The 21,074-nt window shown below is 40.1% G+C and overlaps 1 protein-coding gene across 5 annotated transcripts; it reads right to left on the bottom strand.

Moving 5' to 3' along the window:
* Positions 1–500: 500 nt before the first annotated feature.
* On the bottom strand, positions 501–20,775 carry nbr1a (NBR1 autophagy cargo receptor a). 5 transcript variants are annotated; one of them, XM_008437380.2, is made up of 22 exons: positions 20,563–20,664; positions 20,168–20,230; positions 16,511–16,529; positions 16,404–16,426; positions 14,844–15,026; positions 14,601–14,678; positions 14,280–14,503; positions 13,717–13,836; positions 13,197–13,496; positions 12,657–12,816; positions 10,481–10,729; positions 8,205–8,324; positions 7,579–7,654; positions 7,380–7,490; positions 6,866–7,042; positions 6,596–6,766; positions 6,323–6,468; positions 5,592–6,022; positions 5,399–5,484; positions 4,955–5,042; positions 4,694–4,793; positions 501–2,111 (listed from the first exon to the last, which is right to left on the bottom strand). In XM_008437380.2, the coding sequence occupies exons 1-22, from the start codon at positions 20,662–20,664 to the stop codon at positions 1,926–1,928; spliced, it is 3,213 nt and encodes a 1,070-aa protein (XP_008435602.1). In that variant the 3' UTR covers positions 501–1,925. The 5 variants fall into 5 exon arrangements, with proteins under 5 accessions (XP_008435602.1, XP_008435604.1, XP_008435605.1 ...); XM_008437382.2 differs by lacking the exon at positions 10,481–10,729 and having other exon boundaries at positions 20,563–20,775; XM_008437383.2 differs by lacking the exon at positions 13,197–13,496 and having other exon boundaries at positions 20,563–20,775.
* Between the last annotated feature and the right edge of the window lie 299 nt (positions 20,776–21,074).

Raw genomic sequence — 21,074 nt, 5'->3', positions numbered from 1 at the left:
CTAAATTATACTAAAATACTTTAATCCAAGCCTTGTTGAACTAAGTTAACCTAATATGTGTGAGACTAAATTTATGTAAAATAGCTAAGGCTGTGTTAAAACGTGACAAGATAAATGATTAAAAAACGTGTTACACTAAGCATTTTGAAATCTAGGTCAATGTCAGCTATAAGACTTAACTAATTAATGCAAGCTAAGCTAAAATAGACTTAAAATTAGTTTCTAGGTTAACATAACTTAACTAAAGCAAACTATAATAAACCCATCCTATTAAACAAAGGTATTTTAGCATGACATAGAGGGTCAAATGAGTGACAATTTATGGTGAAATCCTCTGAATTTGTTTTTTTTTACCTATGCTGTATTTAACATCACCCTAAAAATTCAGCATCATAATAAGTACTGAGATTTGCTAAATTGACAAAAAAGTAATAATGGCAACTTCCATCCAGCCGTTCACACCGCCGTGTTTGAATTATTTACAACTCAATAACTCAAAATGAATCTTAAAGGATTTATTTTCTGTACCAACTTTCAGACCAACATCTCTAGATTTTCAGTGTTAAGGTGGAAAGAAACAGATGGGCAAAGAGTTTATTGGCAGATTGGGAGAAGAGTATTTAAAGTGTACACTCTGTTGCAGAAGAATAATTTGACAAGCAAGGTAGATATATTCAGAGTTACTCTTAAGAGCATGTTTTCTTTTTTTTGTTTTTTTACTTGAACAATTGTAAACATAACAAAAACAATGGTTCCTAAAAAGCTCAACCACACACACACACACACACACACGCAAAGTTAAGTCCAGACACACAACACAATGTCAGCTTACATGACAAGCATGTTTCGGTAAACTAATCATCATCGCACACAAGAGGCAACGCAGTCAAAATCAAATATACTTGGGTCCATAAGCTTTGAGGAATGTGTTTTAAGAGACATCTCAGTTTAAGTAGTGCTAACTGAAAATTGCTGGGTTTCGCTTTGAGTTTTTGACCAAGACATGTGAAAATGCAGGCAAGGGTGTGTGGGATGATAAAAGATGTCACAAAGCTGTGTTTTTGTTTCACTGTGACTGTGCTAAGACCACAAGAACATGACTTGTCTCTAATAGCCTCTATTCATCATGCAGGTGTCAAAAAAACATCCAAATCTGAACAGTGATCCGTTCTGAGAGTTTGGTATACATTCCACATGTCAACGTCTAAAATAACAGTACTCTGATACAGAAGAAGATTGCATTGTTAGGCAAATTTCACTACAATAATTAAAGAAAAAAAACAAAAAACTTAAATATCTAATCTTATTACTGCCCTCTGACTCTTAACCCATGCAGCATCAGTAGCATTAGTTTGACTCCAGAGCTAGCTTTCCTGACCCAGTTCACCTCACACAAAGTTTCATTTTCATCTCTATGTATAATTAACCCGACCTTAAGAGAGCACAATTATTTTACAGCGCTGAATAAGCAGCTACATCAGCCATACAAACACAGGGATGAGGAAATTATGGGGGGAAAAAAACACTTAACTCATCGATATTTCAGTTTTCGCTCATTTTCGACCAACACGTACAACAACTCAACGGCCCCAGGTAAACCAAGCTACCAACGAGAATCATTTACAAGAAGGTGTACAGTAAATGGCTAATGTTTGAAGAAAGCGGTAAAGCTAAATCAAAACGGGAAAGAGAAGCCATTATATATATATATCTTCAATTTTTCTTCCATATATTTGGAGACGAAAGTGTAGTGTAATGTTGAAAAAGCAATCAAAAAAAAAAAAAATTACAAATCCAAACACAAGAAGATGAGACATTTAAAAGCCCAACTCTATAATTACTCTTTTTTTAAATTAAGCTCAAAAGCTGAAATAACTCTTTTCCTATGAGTCTAGGAGGCGCCTTCGCAAAAGCTCGGCTTCGGCTCATTGCGGAGGGTCAGCAGCTTCGTTCTGGCTTTCCTCGGCCATCTGGACCAGCTCGTTGACGGTGTGCAGCAGGTTGTAGCCGTGCTTCCTCAGCAGCTGCTGGTTGAGCCGCTGGTCCTTAAAGCCCATCTCCAGCAGCACGGCCATCATGGAAGGGTCCTGTCTGGCAGGGTCGATCCCTCGCTGGAAAAGAGGGGAGAAAGAGAAGAAAAAAAAAAAGGCAAGGAGGAAGGGAAAAAGAGAAGAACATAAAGAAGGTAAATCTACACTCAACGAATCATGTTCACAGGGACAAAGGTTTTATATTTGTTGTGCGGGCACCACTTTGAAATGAGTGCAACTTGTGATTATTTTGAGGAATTTTCCTTCCAAAGTGCAAAAAAAACATGTAACATCTTCCAGTTGAAGATTTCTTGTCTTCAGTATTGGATTTACTCATCTTTATAAAAATGTGTGCCGTCTCTAAAATCAGTTTTTTTTTTTGCTCTCAGATGTAATGTGTTTAGAGCATTTATACTCTCTTCCTGTTTGCAGCCAGCCTTCTCCTCTCGCTTGAACGTCCTCCCTCCTCAAGTAAAAGCTGTGTTGTCTGGAGAGAGTTAAAGTCCCTGTGACGGGAGGGATGAAAAACTAAAAAACAAAAAAAACAAAAAAACAACAACAAAACAAAGTGCTTCTGCTGTAGTCTGTTAACCTGAGATGTAATTAGTGCATATGCATGTTTTTAAACAGATGTTTTACTTATATGGTTTTTTTTTATAAGTCAGTGGTAGCTCACCATCACCTGGAGTAAATTGTGAATTGCTAATAACACCCTAAATAAAGTTAATCATGACAACTGTGTCACTCTACAGTCCTTTATCAGCTCGTTGTTGAAAACAGAATTTTGTTCTTAACAACTCACCTTGTTAAATACAATTTAAATATAAAAATAAAATAAAATAAAATAAAATCTGCAACCACAGTGATCAGACTTATAGGTACAACTCAAGGAGGGAGGGAATTTGAACAAGAGGAAAAAGACGCAACCTTATTTTTATTTATTTATTTACTTATTTTTTTGGGTTGAAAGCAGATTTTGAGTGGAAGCAATACATCATCCGAGACTGAAATAATCGTCCTCTTCAACTGAAAATGTAGTATTGGATGGGAAATTCTTCAATAGGAATACAAATGTACAGAAGACGATTAGGGTCACTGGAAAAAAACAAAAACAAAAGAATTCAGACTTTTTTTCTTAGAATTCTGAGATTAAAGTCAGAATTCCTTTTTTATTTTAAGTGGCCCTAATCCTCTTCCGTGCAAACGTGCTTGGAAACAAAACAGGTATTTTCTGCCCTGAAAAAACTGGCACAAAAACTACTATGATGCCTAATTTGAAGTATTCAGATGTGTCATTGAGTATTATTGTTGCCTGTTCTCCACAAGCATGAACAAAAATCAATGTCTGCTGCTGGCTCAATAATTGTTTACATGACATATATCAACATCATGAGTTAAAGACTATTTAAAGAAGAATAACATTTATTTGTAGCATATTTTTACCATATTAGAGGTAAGAGATAAAAGGAAAGTCATATATATATAAATATATATATATATATATATATTTTTTTATAATGGCTACAACCCCTAAAGTACTGCCAACAATTCTGGTTAGGCATGAGCTGGTTCAGGATATCATGGTATACCTAGATTAAAAAAAAAAAAAAAAGAAAAAAGAAAAATGATGTAAAGATGCCATCATTTCAAGTCCTTGTGTATCATAGCAATGTCAGAAGGAAATGCTGGAATCACCAGATTTGCCAGCTCTGTTTGGAGTAAACTAATGTAAACTGACAAATCTTTAGGACAAACCTGCTTCTTTGTGCAGAAAAAAATGTTGCAACATGTGCCCTTCAAAGTAAGAGCTTGATGACCGTTCTGTGTGTAAATGCATGCGGCTATGCAGTCATATTCTCCTCTGTGCGGGCCTGACAAAGTCTTTGGCTTTAAAGCCTTCGTCTTTTCACTAACCATAAACCAGATAAACAGAGATGGAGTTAAAGCTTTGTGCATTCTGACACTTCCGGCGTCGCTGTCAAACCGTCAGACAGGTGAGAATGGATAAAATAACAGTTCAGATGTCTTTGAACTTCAAGAGTGAAGATTTTATTAGCTGATATGTCTAAACAGAACCAGTATATTATTAAAGAGGGACTTTAATCTTAGCATTTTCAAATAATTTTCAGTATAAATTTAACTCTTGTTTTTTGTTTCTGATAATAAAACGTTGCAAAAAAAAAAATAAAAAATCTAATACGTAGAATGTTTGGTTAAATTACAAATAAATGTAACTTGTGTTTATGAAACATTTTTGCTCAAGTCAATGAATCACAATTACGTTTCTTCAACAAATATCACAACTTTAATAAATATGTTTGTAATTTTATTCAACCATCAGTAAACTACGCTTCTGTTTTTCAGCAAAAGCAGTTCCGATTTGTTTGTTGTCGCTTTTGCGTAAATACTGCGGTGCTGTGCAGTTTCCTGTGGAAGCTCATCATACTGCTCACGCCTCACACCAGCCCATGCCTAACGTTGGGACGCTTGCAACTCAGCTATTCATTTCCAAATTCTTGAGTTTTTCTTGACTTGAATAAAACCGTTTTCATCTGCTTGTGCAAATAGTCAAACAAGCAAATTAATAATGTCTGGTAATGAAAAGCTCTCATGTTGGAAGTTCTGTATTTTAGGTTTATAGAGCAGACTTCTGGGTCATGTACCTGTATGGAACAGTTTGGTCCAGTGAAGAGAGCCTTATAAGCAGATGCGGCCACAGAAAGGGCCCCTTTGACAAGTCCCTCTGTGATGCCTCCTTGGCCCCTGGTGCAGACACAGTCACACTTACTGATTACACTAATTACATCTCAGGTTAACAGACTAAATTCTGTTGCAGTGCAGCATGAAAGAAAGGAAAAAAAGAAAGAAAAGAGACTACAGCACAGAAATTGTAGCATAAGAAGTTTTACTCTGCTGTTTTGCACCTTGGCTGCAGCGCTTTGCCCGCTCTCGGATTGTACGCCTCAAAGGCACTGCATGCTGAGCCGGCTGATCTGGACAGACCGGATGATACTAGAAAAGGAAATGACAACCCACAAAAAAAAAAAAAAAAATCTGATTAGATGAGGAACTTGAGTTTTTTTTTTTTGTCTTCATTGAAGCAACAAATCCTGAAAACCTTCGTGCTGTGTTAGTTCCTCTGTTCCTGCAGTGGTTATAATGCGTTTCCTGAGTTGCCTTAGCTTCCTTCTAAAACTGCTAAGTCATGTAAACACAATGAGTCTAACCAGCAGACTGAGTGGCAACAGTAAAAGGTAAACTGTCTGGTTTTACAGTGATAAATATGCCGCCTCTTAGTTTTATGTGCCAGCAAATGTAGTATATCTGCAATGTGGTGAGATCCAGTCCCTGTGATGGTTTAAACTCACCATTTAGGTGAACCCGTGGTTGTTGCGGCTCGTACGGTTCGCAGGCCGGAGGACTGGGATCCCCGGCCAGATACAGCGCCTCCGATCTGAAACGTAGATGGAAACGTAACCACTCGAGGCGGTGCTGCGGTGTGGCAACCACCTTCCGTTTCAATAACAAGAGTTTAAAGACTCTTTCAAGCCCCGGTCTCACCTGGGCGAGTAGATGACCGGTGTGGGGTGCAGGGGCTGAGGCACGACAGGTGGCGGCACCACTTCAGGCGTGAGCGTCACGGCGTCGAGCGTTTGGGACGCGCACAGCATCTGGTTCACGCTGCTGTGGATGGGCGAGACGTGGAGGGGCCAGGTGTTGCCAAGCGACTCCTCCACGGCGATGGTCTCTTCCTCCTTCCTCTCCATCAGCGGTGCCTCCCTGCACGGCTCAAAGTTGCAGGGCTCGTCCTTTGCCTGCTCTTGGTCCGGGTCGGTCGAAGAGGCCGCTGTGGCGCTCGCGGCGGCGGTGTCGGGCTGCGACATGGCGGAGCTGTACATGGACTCGCCCAAGGGCCGGCTGGTGTCGAAGCAGTCCGGGAGGACGATGATGTAGTCGTCGCTGGAGGAGACGGAGGACGTCTGGCTGCTGACCTGAAGCAGGAGACCATAAAGGCTTTTAGGCTCCGAATAGGTGCTGAAAAATGACGGGTTGTGAAAGTGTCTGCTTTTTTCTGGTTGAGACTTGTATTAATGAAGTGCTTTCATGGGGAAATGCTACAAAAAATATATTTACTGACCCTAACAGTTCATTGTTCGCATTGGATTTTGTTTGCGGACATTTCTTGGTTACTACTTTGTGTTGCCGATTACTCACATAAAATTCTAATAAAGTACAGCAAAGTATGTGTCTGATAAAATGTGTAAATATTGAAAGCATGTTTATAACATCACCTCATCCCAGTCTTCTCTGGTTCTGCCTTCTTCTTTCTCGCAATTCTTCTCCTTCATGTTTTGCATAGCGTGCAAAACCTCTTTGTCTTCATTATCTTGATGTGAACTGATATTAAGGTTTACATTGTCGGCTCCGAGCTCAGGATCTACCAAGTGGGGGGGAGGAAAAATGACCAAAATTAACATCCTGTCTCAAGATGGTCCAGCTTTAAAATAAAGAAATAAAGGAAGATTATAGGGGTTTTTTTTTGTTTGTTTGTGTTTTTCACTCACCTGGCCTTGAGTCGTCCTCTCCCTGGGACAGTTGGTTGAAGACGGTATTTACAGGCGGCGCTAAACTCTGGATTCTGTCGGCATTCATCTCCTCCTGCTTAACTTTCCCCTTCTGCTTCTCCTCCACCCCGACTCCCCTCTCAAAGCCAAAGCCGGGCCCCCGGGTAACAACTGCAAGGGTTGGAAACAATGTTCAACAGGGAGAGATTCAAACACAGAATCTCCCTCTCTGGCGTTAAACTCCGAGAGGAGCTGGTTGCAGCGGCTCACCCTGCGGTTTGAGGCTGCTGTGCTTGGCTCGGCGGAGGGGCCTGTGGTCCGGGGCCTCCTCCAGCGTGAGGGAGCGGATCACCGTCTCGCAGAGGAACTGAGCTCCGCTGATCTCCTCCTCCTTCTCCTCGTCTTGCGCTACGGGCTCCGACACGTCTTTGGGCCTCAGTTTGACTCCTTATGGAAAATACAGAAAAATGATAAAGGAGGAAACAGTTTTAGGACTGGTTCTGAGTTTTTGCTTGTTCTAGAATATTTTTTTATTCATTCTCAGGAGCGAGAAGAAGGGATACGGGTTGTTCTTTCTATTCCAGAGAAATATACACAGGGATTAGCAACTAAAGGTTCTAATTGCAGGCCTTGAAAGGAACTTTCTATTATTTGACTGAATAACCAAATTCATTTCCAGAATAACTTAAAAAATGTATTTGAACATAAACACCTGTTTGTGTTTAAAATGTTTAATTATCCCAATTAGGCAACTCTAAAGAGTCAGCAACAGAGAATGGCTCACCGAAGAGTTTACGGACTCCTGTGGTCTCCGACTCGTCCTTCGTCTGTGAAGTCATCGTCCTTTCCAACAAAGATGAATCATTGGGGAGGGGGGAGATGCAGGGAGTCAAAGCTGGAACAAAAACAGAGAGAAAAAGAAAAAAAAAACATTAAAATATGTATTCCAGTTCAGGGCTGAGTTTTTCAGCACTTTGACTCACCGACGGGAGTGTTGTTGGGGACTTTTTCCAACTCTTGCACAATATTTATGTCCAGCAACTCAAATGAAAGCAGATCCTAAAAAAAAGTAAACAGAGCAATGAAAATTCAAATTACTGTGGAGTAGTAACAGACGATGAACATTTGTGGGTTAGAACCCCTTTGCTTCTCAGGATTCATCTGATTTCGGAGTTTACTATGATGACGTTTAAGTCACTGTCCTAATTTAATCAGCTGCTTGATAAATTGGCCGACTTCTACTACGGCTGAGTAGAACAGGAAACAAAAATACTAGAAAACCTGTTTTAAGGAGACCAAAACGAGAAAATTTGCAGTGAAAAATCAACATAATGGTTTTAGTTTTACAACATGGGTGCTAAAGTAAGAGTATTAATGCATCATTGTCTCATTGTCATGAAAACACAGACCAAAGATTTGACCTTTAATATGAATATATTCACATGTTAGTGTAAAAGTTCACACAGGCAGTGGTAACAAAAAAAAAGAAAAGCAGAAACTTCTGATACTTTTCTGTACACTGAACTGCGGCTACCATTCTTATTTCCGTTTGATCAACGCACGACTTGAAAACGACGTGACAGAGAACGGCTTCGCGTTGAGCAAGCACCTGTGCGGTCAGCAGGTCGACCGATGGGAAGTAGAAGTCTTCTTGGGGGAGGTCTGCAGCAAAGGCAGGGCCGCTCTCCTTGGGTGTCGCCTCCTTCTCTGCCGGCTTCACCTCCTCCTTCTGAAGCACAAACGGTATACCAACCGTCACCATAACAACCAAACAAATACTTCATGGACATTTCCAATTATTTTTATAGTAATAAAAAAAATTTCTGTTCATTTTAACCCTAACAAATTATCCTTTTTCTTTTTTTGTTTTGTTTTGTTTTTGTGGGACACTAAAATTGTAACACAAAGATTAAAGGATACAACAACTTTGCTAAAGTGCTGAGTCGGTCCTAATTTTTTCTGCATATTCCTTCAAAGCAGCCAAGTTTTTTTTGTTTGTTTTTTTTTGTTTTTTTTTTTGTTTTTATGCAACACTTCTCCAAGCTTTCTGAAGGACTTGGATAATTTTACATCTGGACTTTGGCTGATTTTGTCTTACACATTTTCAGCTCAGTATGTGATTTTATTTTATTGGTTAAGCAACTTCAACTTAAATCTATGAATCATTCAAGCACAGAAATAACCAAAGACTCAGAGGAATAACCAGTGTTGAGTTTTTACTGGATAACGGCTAATTTAGGCCCCCATTTCACCAAATTGCAAATTCCTGCGTGAAGGCGATTGAGCGGCTACTGTATCTACTCACCAAATTGTTTCTTTTTTGTTTTTTTGCCACTGCTTCCAAGGCCATGTCGCAATGCTACTGCTAAAGGGACAACATTCCCTGCACTAGGATATTATCCTCACAATCTGTGGATATTCTGTATGTATAAAAGAGGTTTCTGCACCTCCACCATCAGTTTTAGCCATGCTGTGGGGGAGGAAACAGTCAGCTTATCAGCGGGGTATCAAAGGATGCAGGGGATTGGGCTAGTGCAGTAAGACGGGGGCATGCACACAAAAGTCTCACTGATCAATATGAGCTGATCACACCAAAGATCTGAATCCTTTGTTTGTTTTTCTGGCGTTCCATGGTCACCCAGAAGAAGTGTTTGCGGCCATTTTGATGGAGAGCTCATGGGCAGGAGGATGTCATCCATCCAACCATCCATCCATCCATTTATTTTTCACTTAATCCGGGAACATCTCACGGGAGAAACAGTCTTCATAGAGAAGCTGTCATCCTTCTCCCCGGCCACTTGGGCCAGCTCCGCCAGGAGACTGAGCTTCTCATCATATCTCTAACTAGACACTCTGCAGGGGGAAGCCTTTGTCACCTGCCTGTATCCGTGATCTCAATATTTTGTTCACTACCCAAAGCTTTTGACCATAGATGAGGGTGGAAACATAGATCAGCATGTAGATCTTTGGGCTCAGCTCTCTTTTCACCACACCAGACAAGTCCAGCCTCATGTATTCAGGTGCTGCTGCTTCCAGTCTTCTCCTTTTGTGCGAGTTCAACGCAGTCTCTGAACCCTGACACTCCATCAGACATAATGTGGAGCACACTGCCTGCCAAACTCCAGTCCTCAAGACCTAATGTCCAGTAACTTTTAGATGCATCAACTGCTCCAACACACCAGAATAACATGAATGGATCGTCACCAAGACTTTGCCAAACTTGATGCCATGTTGAAGGGGTAATTCAGTAATTTGACTTGGCTGTGTTGAAGCAAGGATGCATCTAAAAGTTGCAGGGCATTAGCTCCAAAGAACTGCATTTGGAAACTCCTGATCTAGACCTGCCAAAACTGTCGATGTTCTTGGTCAATTTTAACGTCACGGTGCAAACCAAGTCAGGTGTGAAGCAAAGAATCATCTTATAAATTAATAGTTGGGCATTTTGTTTCCATCAATGACTCGTCATTTTTTAGTAAAAATCTATTAAATAGTTTTCGGTATTAAAATGAGTATTGTAGGACCTACAGGGTGATTCCCAAAGCACAATTAGCTTAAAAGTATACAGCAGATGGTTAGCGAAAGGACTCTCTGTCAAGTCTTAGCTGGATTTCTCCATCCACTTGCTTAAAACAGGACTTTCAAATACAGTTAATCTGAGATAGAGAGCTGGTTGTTTTTTTTTTTGTTTGTTTGTTTTTTTGGTACAGGTGGAAGGCTGAGGCCCTTCAGAATGCTTGGAGAGTTGCCGTTTTAAATCAACCGAAAAGGTCATAGGACAGTCGGGCTCCTTGGTAAGAAAACATGAAGACATTATGCGTGATTTCATCTAAATATCCATGTAAACAGATGTTGCAAGTAGGCGATGTCGCTGCGTGTGAGACTTGCCAATCGCTTGCTTTGGTGCCCGAGCCCGTTGCGGCCGCTGCCAGAGTCGACCACAATGCTGCACCAGACCCGCGGGCCGAACTGACAGCCGCAGTGCGCCAGCCGCCAGTGGGAGGTGTACATCCCCTCCATGACGGGAGCCACAAAGGCCACACTGACCACGCCCACTTGTCCCGGAAGCAGCAGGGGCACTGGAACCTCCCTCCTCTCCTCCGACGCCAAGCCGAGGTTTCCCCACATGAACACTAGCTGCGTGCACGCACACACACATACACAGGACACAAAAAATAGGAATACACATGCGAAAAAGCACAAAGACAAAGAGCATGCAAACCAGAGTGAATACAACAGAAAATAAATAAATAAATAAATAGTCATGCGTTCATACTGAGGGGGCAACACTCATTGTACATCCAGACAAAGACTTAGAAATTGAACCCCAACATAAACTTAACTGGATTAAATAAGGAACAACACTGGATAAACACAGGCGCCTCTAAATAAATTTAAATATTTTTGAAAAGTTACATTTTTTTCAGTGTTTCCATTTAAGAAAAGAAACTCATATTAAACAGATCTATTCCACAGAGAATGGCATAGCTCTAAGTTTTATTTTAGTTTGGATAACCATGGCTCGCAGCTAATGAAAAGACAACGTTCATGTAGCTACTACTCACATAAACAGATTAGCTGGCTGTTCATGGATTGCTATATGAAAAGTCGGATGGATGGGAAAAGTGTGATGTTAAAAAAAAAAAAACAGTTGAGATGATTGGGAGAGAATCGCAAGTAGTGGACTCTGACTGGAGTCAGAGCATCAAGAGCCACCACACACTAATGTATTCAGAACATCGGTTACATCGCTCCCATTCCTTGCGTTAACCCACCCCTGAACCAGAGACGAGGTCAGAGGTGTCTCACCTGGGCTAAAGATAAAAGAGGCTCGGCCGTTGCACAGTGGTCCAAAATCATCTGTTCAGAAGAAAGCTGCATTTTATTTGGAAATCATGGTCCAAGAATCAGGAGTAAGATTAGACAGGGACAGAATCCAAGTTGCTTCTTCCAGTCGGTGATGATTTAGGAAGCCTCTGTCATCTGCTGCCGTTGGTCCTGTGGTCCACCGTCATCTACCGGGATATTTCATGCTTCCCTCTGCTGACAAGCTGTATTGAGATGCTAATTTTTTGTCCAGTAGGACTTGGTACCTGCCCACACAGCGAAACGTACCAGCACCTGCTTTAGTGATAATGGCGTTTATGTGTTTGGCCTAAACCTCAGAGAATCCATAGAGTATTGTTAAGCATAGGCTTGCATGAAATTAGAAAATCATGCAATGGTAACGGACTGCAATGACGGTATCCGTAGTGATAAATCCACACTTTTCCGCAATCTTCTCTTCTTCAACTTCCGGTGCGTCCATCCTAGGCGATGCAATCAGTGGATCTACACCGCATCTGCTGCGGCCAGGTTTCATCCAACAAGCTGAATATCTTATCATCCCAAACTATGAACTCATGATACTTGGAATATGTCGGAAAATAATTAGTCCATCCCCAGCATGTCGTTGCAGTGTTAGTACCGACGTTACGATGCTGATATGTTGTGCTGCTTTAGCCAAGAGGAAGATGAGAGACACCGAACCCAACAATGCAGATGAGCTGCAGCAAAGAAACCTGGGATTCCTTGAACACCTCAGCAGAGCCACAGGCTGAACGCCTCCATGCCATGCTGCATTGATGCACTGATTCATGCAACGGATGCTCCGCCGAGTATTGCGTGCATACACTCTACAGTACATGAACATACTTTGTAGAAGGCCCACATTTCTTTATTTAAAAATAAAAGATTTTCTAACTGAATTTTGAGCTTTCATTAGCTGTAAGCCATACTCATCTAATTTTACAGAAATAAACATTCAAAAAGTATCTCTCTGTGTGTAATAAATATATTTGATATACACTTTTTTTTCTCTCTCTAAAAACTGAATTACTGAAACAAATGCAATTTCGGAAGATATTAAAATTTACTGAGATGCACCTGTAAGCTTGGAAGATTTTAGTAAATCAAGAGAAGGAAACGAGTTAAGAGGAGAATAAAAGTAGTAAAGTGGGAGGTGTGGAGGGCATAGAGAGAGAGGGAGTGTGGAGCCTGGCCTCTCGATGAGTGGGAGGGGTACCTTGGTCTCTGAAGTCCAGCTGATTGTGCCCGAGTTCTTCATCTTCCAGTATTTGATGAACTTGGTACCAGGCTCCAGACGGGTGTTATCAGGCAGATTTTCATCCAGAAACAAGGCAGCCATAGTGGGCACCAAGGACGTGTGCGAGACCCCAGGACCCCTAGTTTCAAGTGTACAGAGCATTGTTGAAAAAAAGCCCTGGTTTCTCTATAATACGCATCTCTTTTTGTTTCTCTACGAATCAAAAAAAAGCAGGACCCCAGATTTTTTTTTTTTTTTTTGCAGCTCAAAAGCAAATTTTTCTTTCTTTTTTTTTTTTTTCTAGAAAATCTATGAAGCAGCAGCAACAGTTTTCACATTGAGGTAGTTCCAACATTTGCCACCACCCCAGAGCAGCCAGCGAAAACACTCATACAGACTAGATTACAAAGATGGCATATTTTTGATTTCTTTTTCTTGGAAAAAAAAAAAGACTTTTTGCATCCATGCTGGGCTAGAGGTACCCAGCACTGTCGGACGCCCTTCCAAGGTGGCGCTTACTCTGGACTGGAGGCCTGGGGGTCGGGGACCGGGGCTGGGATGTGACCTGGGTCTGTGGCGGGACCTGAGGCTGATTCTGAGGCAGCGGGAGGAGGCAGCGCCGGGAACTGGGTGGATGTGGACGCCATGTTTGCCAGGCTGGCTCTGTCTGAGGTAGAGGGTCCGCTCCACTGCATCCCCCTCTTCTCCAGCCTCAGTTTCTTCTTGATTTCCTTCACCTCTGCTTTCAGCTGCCTTCTTTCAGCTTTGAGGCGCTGTCTCTCGGCCTTGCGCACAGTCCTGTCTCCTCGCCTTGGGAACCTGGTTTAAAATGTCATCAGGAACACCTATTTGTTGACTATCAAAAGTTTACTTTCCAAAATAAAAAAAAACTAAAAAAAAAAAAAAAAAACAAAACACATTTTTTTTTGCCTTGTCTTCACCTTTAATAATGTAGATGCTACAGCAAGAACTAGCACTCTCTTTCAAATCTACGTCAAGAAAGTAGTAGCTGGACGAGCCTCAGTTTTTAAAGGTTTACCTAAACTCTCCCGACATTCCATGCTCGGGGATGGAGAGAGGCGTCTTGGTTCTCACCAGGCTGTGGCTCGGATCGTGGCTGTGTCTGCACATCTCACACAGGATGCAGGATGGGCACACACTGGCAAGGAAACAGCGCAAACAAAAACAACAAAAAAAATCACTATGGATGCTCAAAAAAGTGTGAAAGGAGTTYATGGATAGGGGTGAATTTTAACAATTACGTAAAGAAGAGAACACTAACGTGTGACGTCAGTTATTAGGTTTACATTGTAACATAGCACAGTGTTGGTTTGGAGAGATTTATTTCCTCTTATTCAAAAACTTTTTTTTTTTTTATTGATCAAGTTACTTTTTGACCGATTTTACTTTTTTTGATGATCTGAAACATTTAAGGATAACAACAAAGAAGAAACCTACAAAACCCCTTTCCAGCACTGGAACTACTTTCATCAATTACCTTGAAAATCCCCTTGCAGGRATCAAATTCCTCCTTCAGAACTTATTTTTGACAGCGTAGACATATCAATCCGCTACACCCGACCGCCCCGCCCTAATGCCTACCTGCATTTGTAAGCCCCCTCAGAGGTGAGCTTGTTGCAGGTGCTGCAGTTTGGGGTGTACCCTAGCGATCCGTTAGAGGTGGAGGGGCCCGGTCGGGGCCCTATAGGTCCTTCAATGRCCCCACAGTCCTCTTGGAGCCCGTCGGAGGACTTGTGAGTGCAACACTGGCCGGAGAAGTCGTTGCACATCCGTTCCACCACCTCCTTTACGACTTCGTCCTTAAACTAGAACCCAAGAAAATAAAGTTTTAATAGTCTGAGGGAAAGGTTTTGCACAATTTTTWTTTATTTTTYTWAATTTTCCCCCATCGGTGATGCTAACCTTCTCCATGTACGATCTGAACCACATAGGAGGAGGATCATCGTCAGGTTTATTCCCCTTGTTTTCTTTTACTGCTACCTGTAAGCAGAAACCAGAAACATAATCACATCTTAAACATWAGATAAGAGATAGTAAAAGGCAGAGATGAAGTCATTTTCACCGACTCATCCTTGTTGCATAAAGTCAGCAGATTATAACCAATAAAGAACAATGAGTAAGACGACGGAAGACGGGTTTTCTTACGCTTTCTCGCTCTGGAGTGATCTGAGTGCCTTTGTCCACGGATTTAACTCTTGACGGGTAAGGCGGAGCAGGACGGAGGTCTCCTTTAAGCTCCTTCACCTCCGCCTTCAGAGGGCCGCCGCATGCCTGGCCCTTCATCTTGTACACATTCATGTGCAGCTGGTTCCCYTGCTTCTCTGCACTCTGAGAGGGACAGCAACRAATAGCAAACAATAAATTGAAGGCAAGAATGACAACATATACAAAGAGAAGGTTTTWGCAGTAAAACACATCTGAGCTGCTTTTATTGTGCTGTTACAATAAAACAAGCGCACACTTAAATGTTCACACTCTTTGAACCTTTTACATTTGRTGACTTTACATCTAAAAAAATTCTACTGTGAAGAACTGTCAAGTTTAATAAAAAGGATAGCAAAGGATAGCAAGTTGTGCACTCCACAAATCTGACATTCATGGGAAAGAAAGCCACTAGTGGAGGGAGGGAGTCCATATGAAGGCCAGTCTGCAGTTTGCAGCAAGCCATGTGGTGGACAAGGCAAACATTTGGAAGAAAATCCTCTGATCGGTGGGAACTTTTGTTTGGCCTACATGCAAAAAAAAGTACAATCTTTCAGCAGATGGGAAAAAGAAATTGACAGTCTGAGAGCTACAAAACAAGGATTCAGATGAAAGCACATGCTTGGGTTGGAAAGTCCAGACCTAAATCCAATTAAGAGTCTGTGACAAAGACYCTTCATTAAATCTGGCTGAGTTTGAGCCATTTGGAAAAGAAGACTGTGAAAGGATTTCAATATGTAGAAATGAAAAAGCTCATAGGAGTGTACTTCAAAAGACTTGCAACTGTAACCTTAACCAAAGGCGATTCAACAAAACATCGACTCAGAACACAAATGCTTGCCTCAATTTCATTTTCAGATTTTTATAAGCAAACAATCTTGATGATGCTTTTTGTTCCTTTCACTTTCTAACTATGCACTGTTACGGAGTGAAGCTTCTTCAAACAAAACGGAGGCCCCTATGTCTTTTACTGAACCTTTCTGTTCAGTTCTTTATTGAAGAGAGAAAACGGCGACAGCTGATAACGGCAACAGCTGTTCGTAACCAAGACAACCAAAATATCAACAAAGCAAGATAGTGACAAAACAGAACCAGATACTTAAGCATTCTTCAAAATAAAAGACTTCTTCTATTCAAATAAATCATGTCTTGCACTTAAATATATTTCACTTCATCCTTGTAATTATATACAATCATGTTCAATTCAATTAATAATAAACATGTAATCTATGCTTAACATATAATTGTAAATCAGTCGCTTATCATACTGAACAACATATAAGTGTAAAAAAGTCACAACATGCACAGCTTACAGTTCTGTCGCTTGAAATCTAGATGAAATACGTTGAAACCCGAGAGACTGTTAAAAGGTTCAAAGGGGATGTGTCTTTGCAGCGTGCTGTATGTTATCAGCCTCTTTTATCACATAGTTACGAAATAAAGAAAACATTGTAGTGCTACTCAGCCAATAATTTCCAAGAATATCCAGCAGTGCAACAATACCTTGATTGCTTCTTCATATTCATCTGCAAAACAAAAACATGTCKGTGTATTATCCACATGTTACTCGAGTGCCATGACGGAAAACCATCAATGATTATTCTTCTTACCTTGACTGTTTATGCAGATCTGAAAGGAAACATGAATAGGGTCAGAATGAAATAAGTCGCTAACTTTCATTATTGTCAAAAACAAATGCTCCATTAACCACAGTTGGCAGTTCTTAGCCATATGYAAAGCAACCAGGCTGAGAGTCGGTTCCTCAAAGACCAAGGTCGTGGTCCTCAACTGGAAAACATTGGACTACTCTATCAGACTCCGGACTCACTGGAGAAACTATATATAACTTTTGGYCTGAGAACACATTGGGATTACCCAGAATAAGCTGGACAGTATTTAACTGGACCACCTACTATTGTGACCCAATCTCAGCTAAATTGAAACCAATGGATGAGTTGAACTGCCTTACATATTTTTGACAGTGTCTGAAACATTCCTTAGAGATTTTGGTGCTTATTAATTAACATAGCAAACAAACAGTTGGAAGCAGATTTTACATCTATGATGTAAATCTTCTGAATTTGGTGGAATATGTTGGATAKAGATATGGGGACTGGGGAGGCCATTGGGGTGCAGCGAGTTTATTGTCATGATGGACATGGCCCACAACGACATAGACCAAGTAGGTTGTACTATTTGAGCAAAGCTCAGTTGGTGATAACGGGTTCAAACTATGCCAAGAAAACGTCTCCCACACCACCAGCCAGCAGCAACAGCATCCTGAAACACCAACACAAGGCAGGACGGACTCAAGYTTTCATGTTGTTTATTCTAAATTCTGGGTCTATGATCTGAATGTTGCAGCTGAAATAAAAACTCATCGGATCAGGAAACATTCTTATCTTAGGACCCATTATTTTCCAGTCATGTGGTGAATCTGTGTGAACTGTGTACCTCCATTTTGAATCAACTAGATTTGGGCCAGTCTCAAAGTATAACTAGAGTTTAAAACGATGCTCCATTAAAATGGCAAATTTTGCTGTTCCCACAGTTTTAGAAGTCCTTTAAATCAGTGCTTTRTCAGAGCATAAAGCACTTTATATCCCAAATGTGACACAGATAGCATAATTATACCAATAATAAATRCCTTAGATTAAACAAGAGCAATGTGAACATTTCATACATTTTTACAATGATCCCCTAAAACTTTGTATATTTACTTAAAGACATATTGTGGGAATCGCAGCATATCTCATGCCCAGTACCCATATTTTAACATTTTGTCCTTTTATTTTGTTTTGCTTATTCTTTTATTTCACTTAGATGTTGATTTAGATTTATTAAAGGCATAAACATGCATGTAATTGTTTGAATTTCATACATTATTCAAGCTACAATATTATTTTCTGAAAACTTAATTTTAAATCCTATTTCCAATTACTGGGCTTCTGATCCCCATTGAAGATCAGTYGACTTCAATGAGACATTACTTTGACCCAACTCCAAATATGTATTGGATTCACCTAACCACTGTTCATGTCAGTAGACCACAAGCAGATTGCAGAAAATGTTCTTTTTCACCCCTTTAATTGGTTTTTGGCACTTGTACTTTTTATTCACAATTAAGACAGTAAGGGGGCAGAGAGAGAAGAGTAGGACACATCAGACCACCGCAGCAAAGGTCTCGAGGTCGGGAATCAAACCCAGGACGGCTGCGTCCAGAACTATAGCTTCTGTATATGAGGCCAGCACTTTAACATTACACATACACCTAAYGGTCATTTTCAAAATTTCCCCACAGACTATTTAAAGCGAGCTATTTGTTGCCACATGACTTTAGTTAGAAATCACTAAATGAAGCCACCGTTTGTCTTTNACATTTTGTCCTTTTATTTTGTTTTGCTTATTCTTTTATTTCACTTAGATGTTGATTTAGATTTATTAAAGGCATAAACATGCATGTAATTGTTTGAATTTCATACATTATTCAAGCTACAATATTATTTTCTGAAAACTTAATTTTAAATCCTATTTCCAATTACTGGGCTTCTGATCCCCATTGAAGATCAGTTGACTTCAATGAGACATTACTTTGACCCAACTCCAAATATGTATTGGATTCACCTAACCACTGTTCATGTCAGTAGACCACAAGCAGATTGCAGAAAATGTTCTTTTTCACCCCTTTAATTGGTTTTTGGCACTTGTACTTTTTATTCACAATTAAGACAGTAAGGGGGCAGAGAGAGAAGAGTAGGACACATCAGACCACCGCAGCAAAGGTCTCGAGGTCGGGAATCAAACCCAGGACGGCTGCGTCCAGAACTATAGCTTCTGTATATGAGGCCAGCACTTTAACATTACACATACACCTAAYGGTCATTTTCAAAATTTCCCCACAGACTATTTAAAGCGAGCTATTTGTTGCCACATGACTTTAGTTAGAAATCACTAAATGAAGCCACCGTTTGTCTTTYTCGAGAACTTATTTAATTAACATCAGTGGCTTGGCATTACATCCCAAATAGTTCAGATTTTTTTTTTTTTTTTTTGTCATTTTAAACAAGCTGGTCTAATGCTGGTGTGCTGCCATGGTTGTCAAAGACAAACAAAAWACAAACACACTGTTCCTGACTATGACGTAAGGAGGACATGGGTGGGGCAGAGTCACATGCTGCAGGCTGAACTATGTACCATCACTGGGTAGGAATGGGGTTTAATATTATTGTCTTGGCTTCATCTTTGCTCATTTCTTTTTCGTCTGGTGGTCTGATCAATCATTATTCACCYCTTTTCTCAATGTGACATCAGTTTGTTGAGTAATTAACTTGTAATTGTACCTGCTCTGAACTTGGTTTGGTTACTTTGGTGTCTGATCCACCCAGTCATTTGTAATTGCTACCATTGCTTTAACATTTGTTGGCAGAAATAAAACAACAAAAAACAACAACAAAAAAATCTGAAAACATCAAACCGCCAAAATGTTAATGTCTTAGACCAAGAACATGTTGTATGCAATTGTGGAACTGAATTAAAATAATACATAGTTATAATACATTTCCTAATTAAAATGCATTCTAACCATTTATCTTCTGAGCTCGTCTAATTAGTAAGTAGAGTCCACCTGTATATAAATGAATCTCATTATCAGCACAGCTTTGTGAAGACCTCAGGGGCTTATAAGTGAACAAACATGTAAAGATCAAAGAACACAGCAGACATGGTGACTCTGGAGGAGCTGCAGACATCCTCAACTCAGGTGAAGAATCCATTAACAGGACAGCTATTAGTAATGCACTTCACAAGCCATGTAGGGTAAACATAACATTTTGTGTAAATACATTATTGGCAGCAGCTTCTGTTATAGCCCATAAGACAAWAAATAAATAAATTCTTCATCCATTTTATAATTACATAATGCTTCTTTGTGTTGGCCTACTCCATAAAACCCAGTAAAATACACTGAATGTTGTATTTGTAAAACAACACCAAGAAAAAAATATTAAGGGGCTTCAATACGTTTGGCATAATTTACGTACGCGTCTCTGGTCAGCATGGGTATCAAATTCTCCAGTGAGTGTATTTAAAATTTCAAAATCAACAATTTACTCACGYCATAATGGCTTTAAATACGTAAAAATATATCATAAAATAGAAAAATATACATTATATATAATATTTTTTTCTTTATATGTTAATGTTTTTGTTATGATATCGAACGAATACTTCCTGGTAAGGGCGCCATGTTTACATATAGAKAATCTTACCTCTTCATTATCTTCATCAAAGTATTTAACTTGAAAGTGGTTGATCCCAAATGACGCTTTGATCTGAAATGTAATGTGAATGAGTTATTATTCAATCCACAGAAAACAATGTCTTAAAAAATTAGCTATTCACACACACGTCCAACAAACCCTCAATAATAGACATTTCAGGCTGAGAAATATTACACATCGACAGCTGGAAAATGGATGTAGGAACAAAAGCTTTATTCTCAAAACAAGCTAAGCACATTCTCATTTAAAATGACCAGCTCTGCACATATCTTGTTGACCGAATCGACCGTCCTTCAGGTGATCTGCTGTTTACGTGTCTGCTAGGCCATTTCTGGGCCTGCTCTTCCCCAAACTGCGCCAGCTTTTTTCCTCCAGCAGCTTACCCAGGCTTCCACGGACTCCCACTCCAATTTGTCCACATCCTGAGCCAGGAATCTCTTCACATTCCCGCGAAARTTGACTTTAATCGTGACCGGGAGCCCCATGACGGCCGTCTAAAGCGTATTTAACGACTTTCATTTGAGGTGACGTCGGCCTGCTTGATCCCTTCTGCCCTCGACTGTCTTCTCTTGTTTACATCGTCAACTGCGTCACGAATAGACGGTGACGACACTGCCGTCTCTTCTTCTGTAAATTAGTTTACATTTACCGCCGCCTGGTGGACTGGAGTATGTAAAAAACAAAAAATGAAATAAAATTAAATAAAATTAAATTAAATTAAATTAAATTAAATTAAATTAAATTAAATTAAATTAAATTAAATTAAATTAAATTAAGTTAATTAAATTAAACTAAATAAAGCTGTAGCAGAATACAACAGAATGTATTGTCATTTATACAAATATATTGTTGTACAAGCACATTGGGGTTATTTTGCGTTTCTCCAATTCAAGAA

This window comes from Poecilia reticulata, linkage group LG19, assembly GCF_000633615.1.
Source record: "Poecilia reticulata strain Guanapo linkage group LG19, Guppy_female_1.0+MT, whole genome shotgun sequence".
NCBI lineage: Eukaryota > Metazoa > Chordata > Actinopteri > Cyprinodontiformes > Poeciliidae > Poecilia > Poecilia reticulata.
The sequence above is the reverse complement of the archived record's forward strand: the minus strand, read 5'-3'. Positions and strand labels throughout refer to the sequence as shown.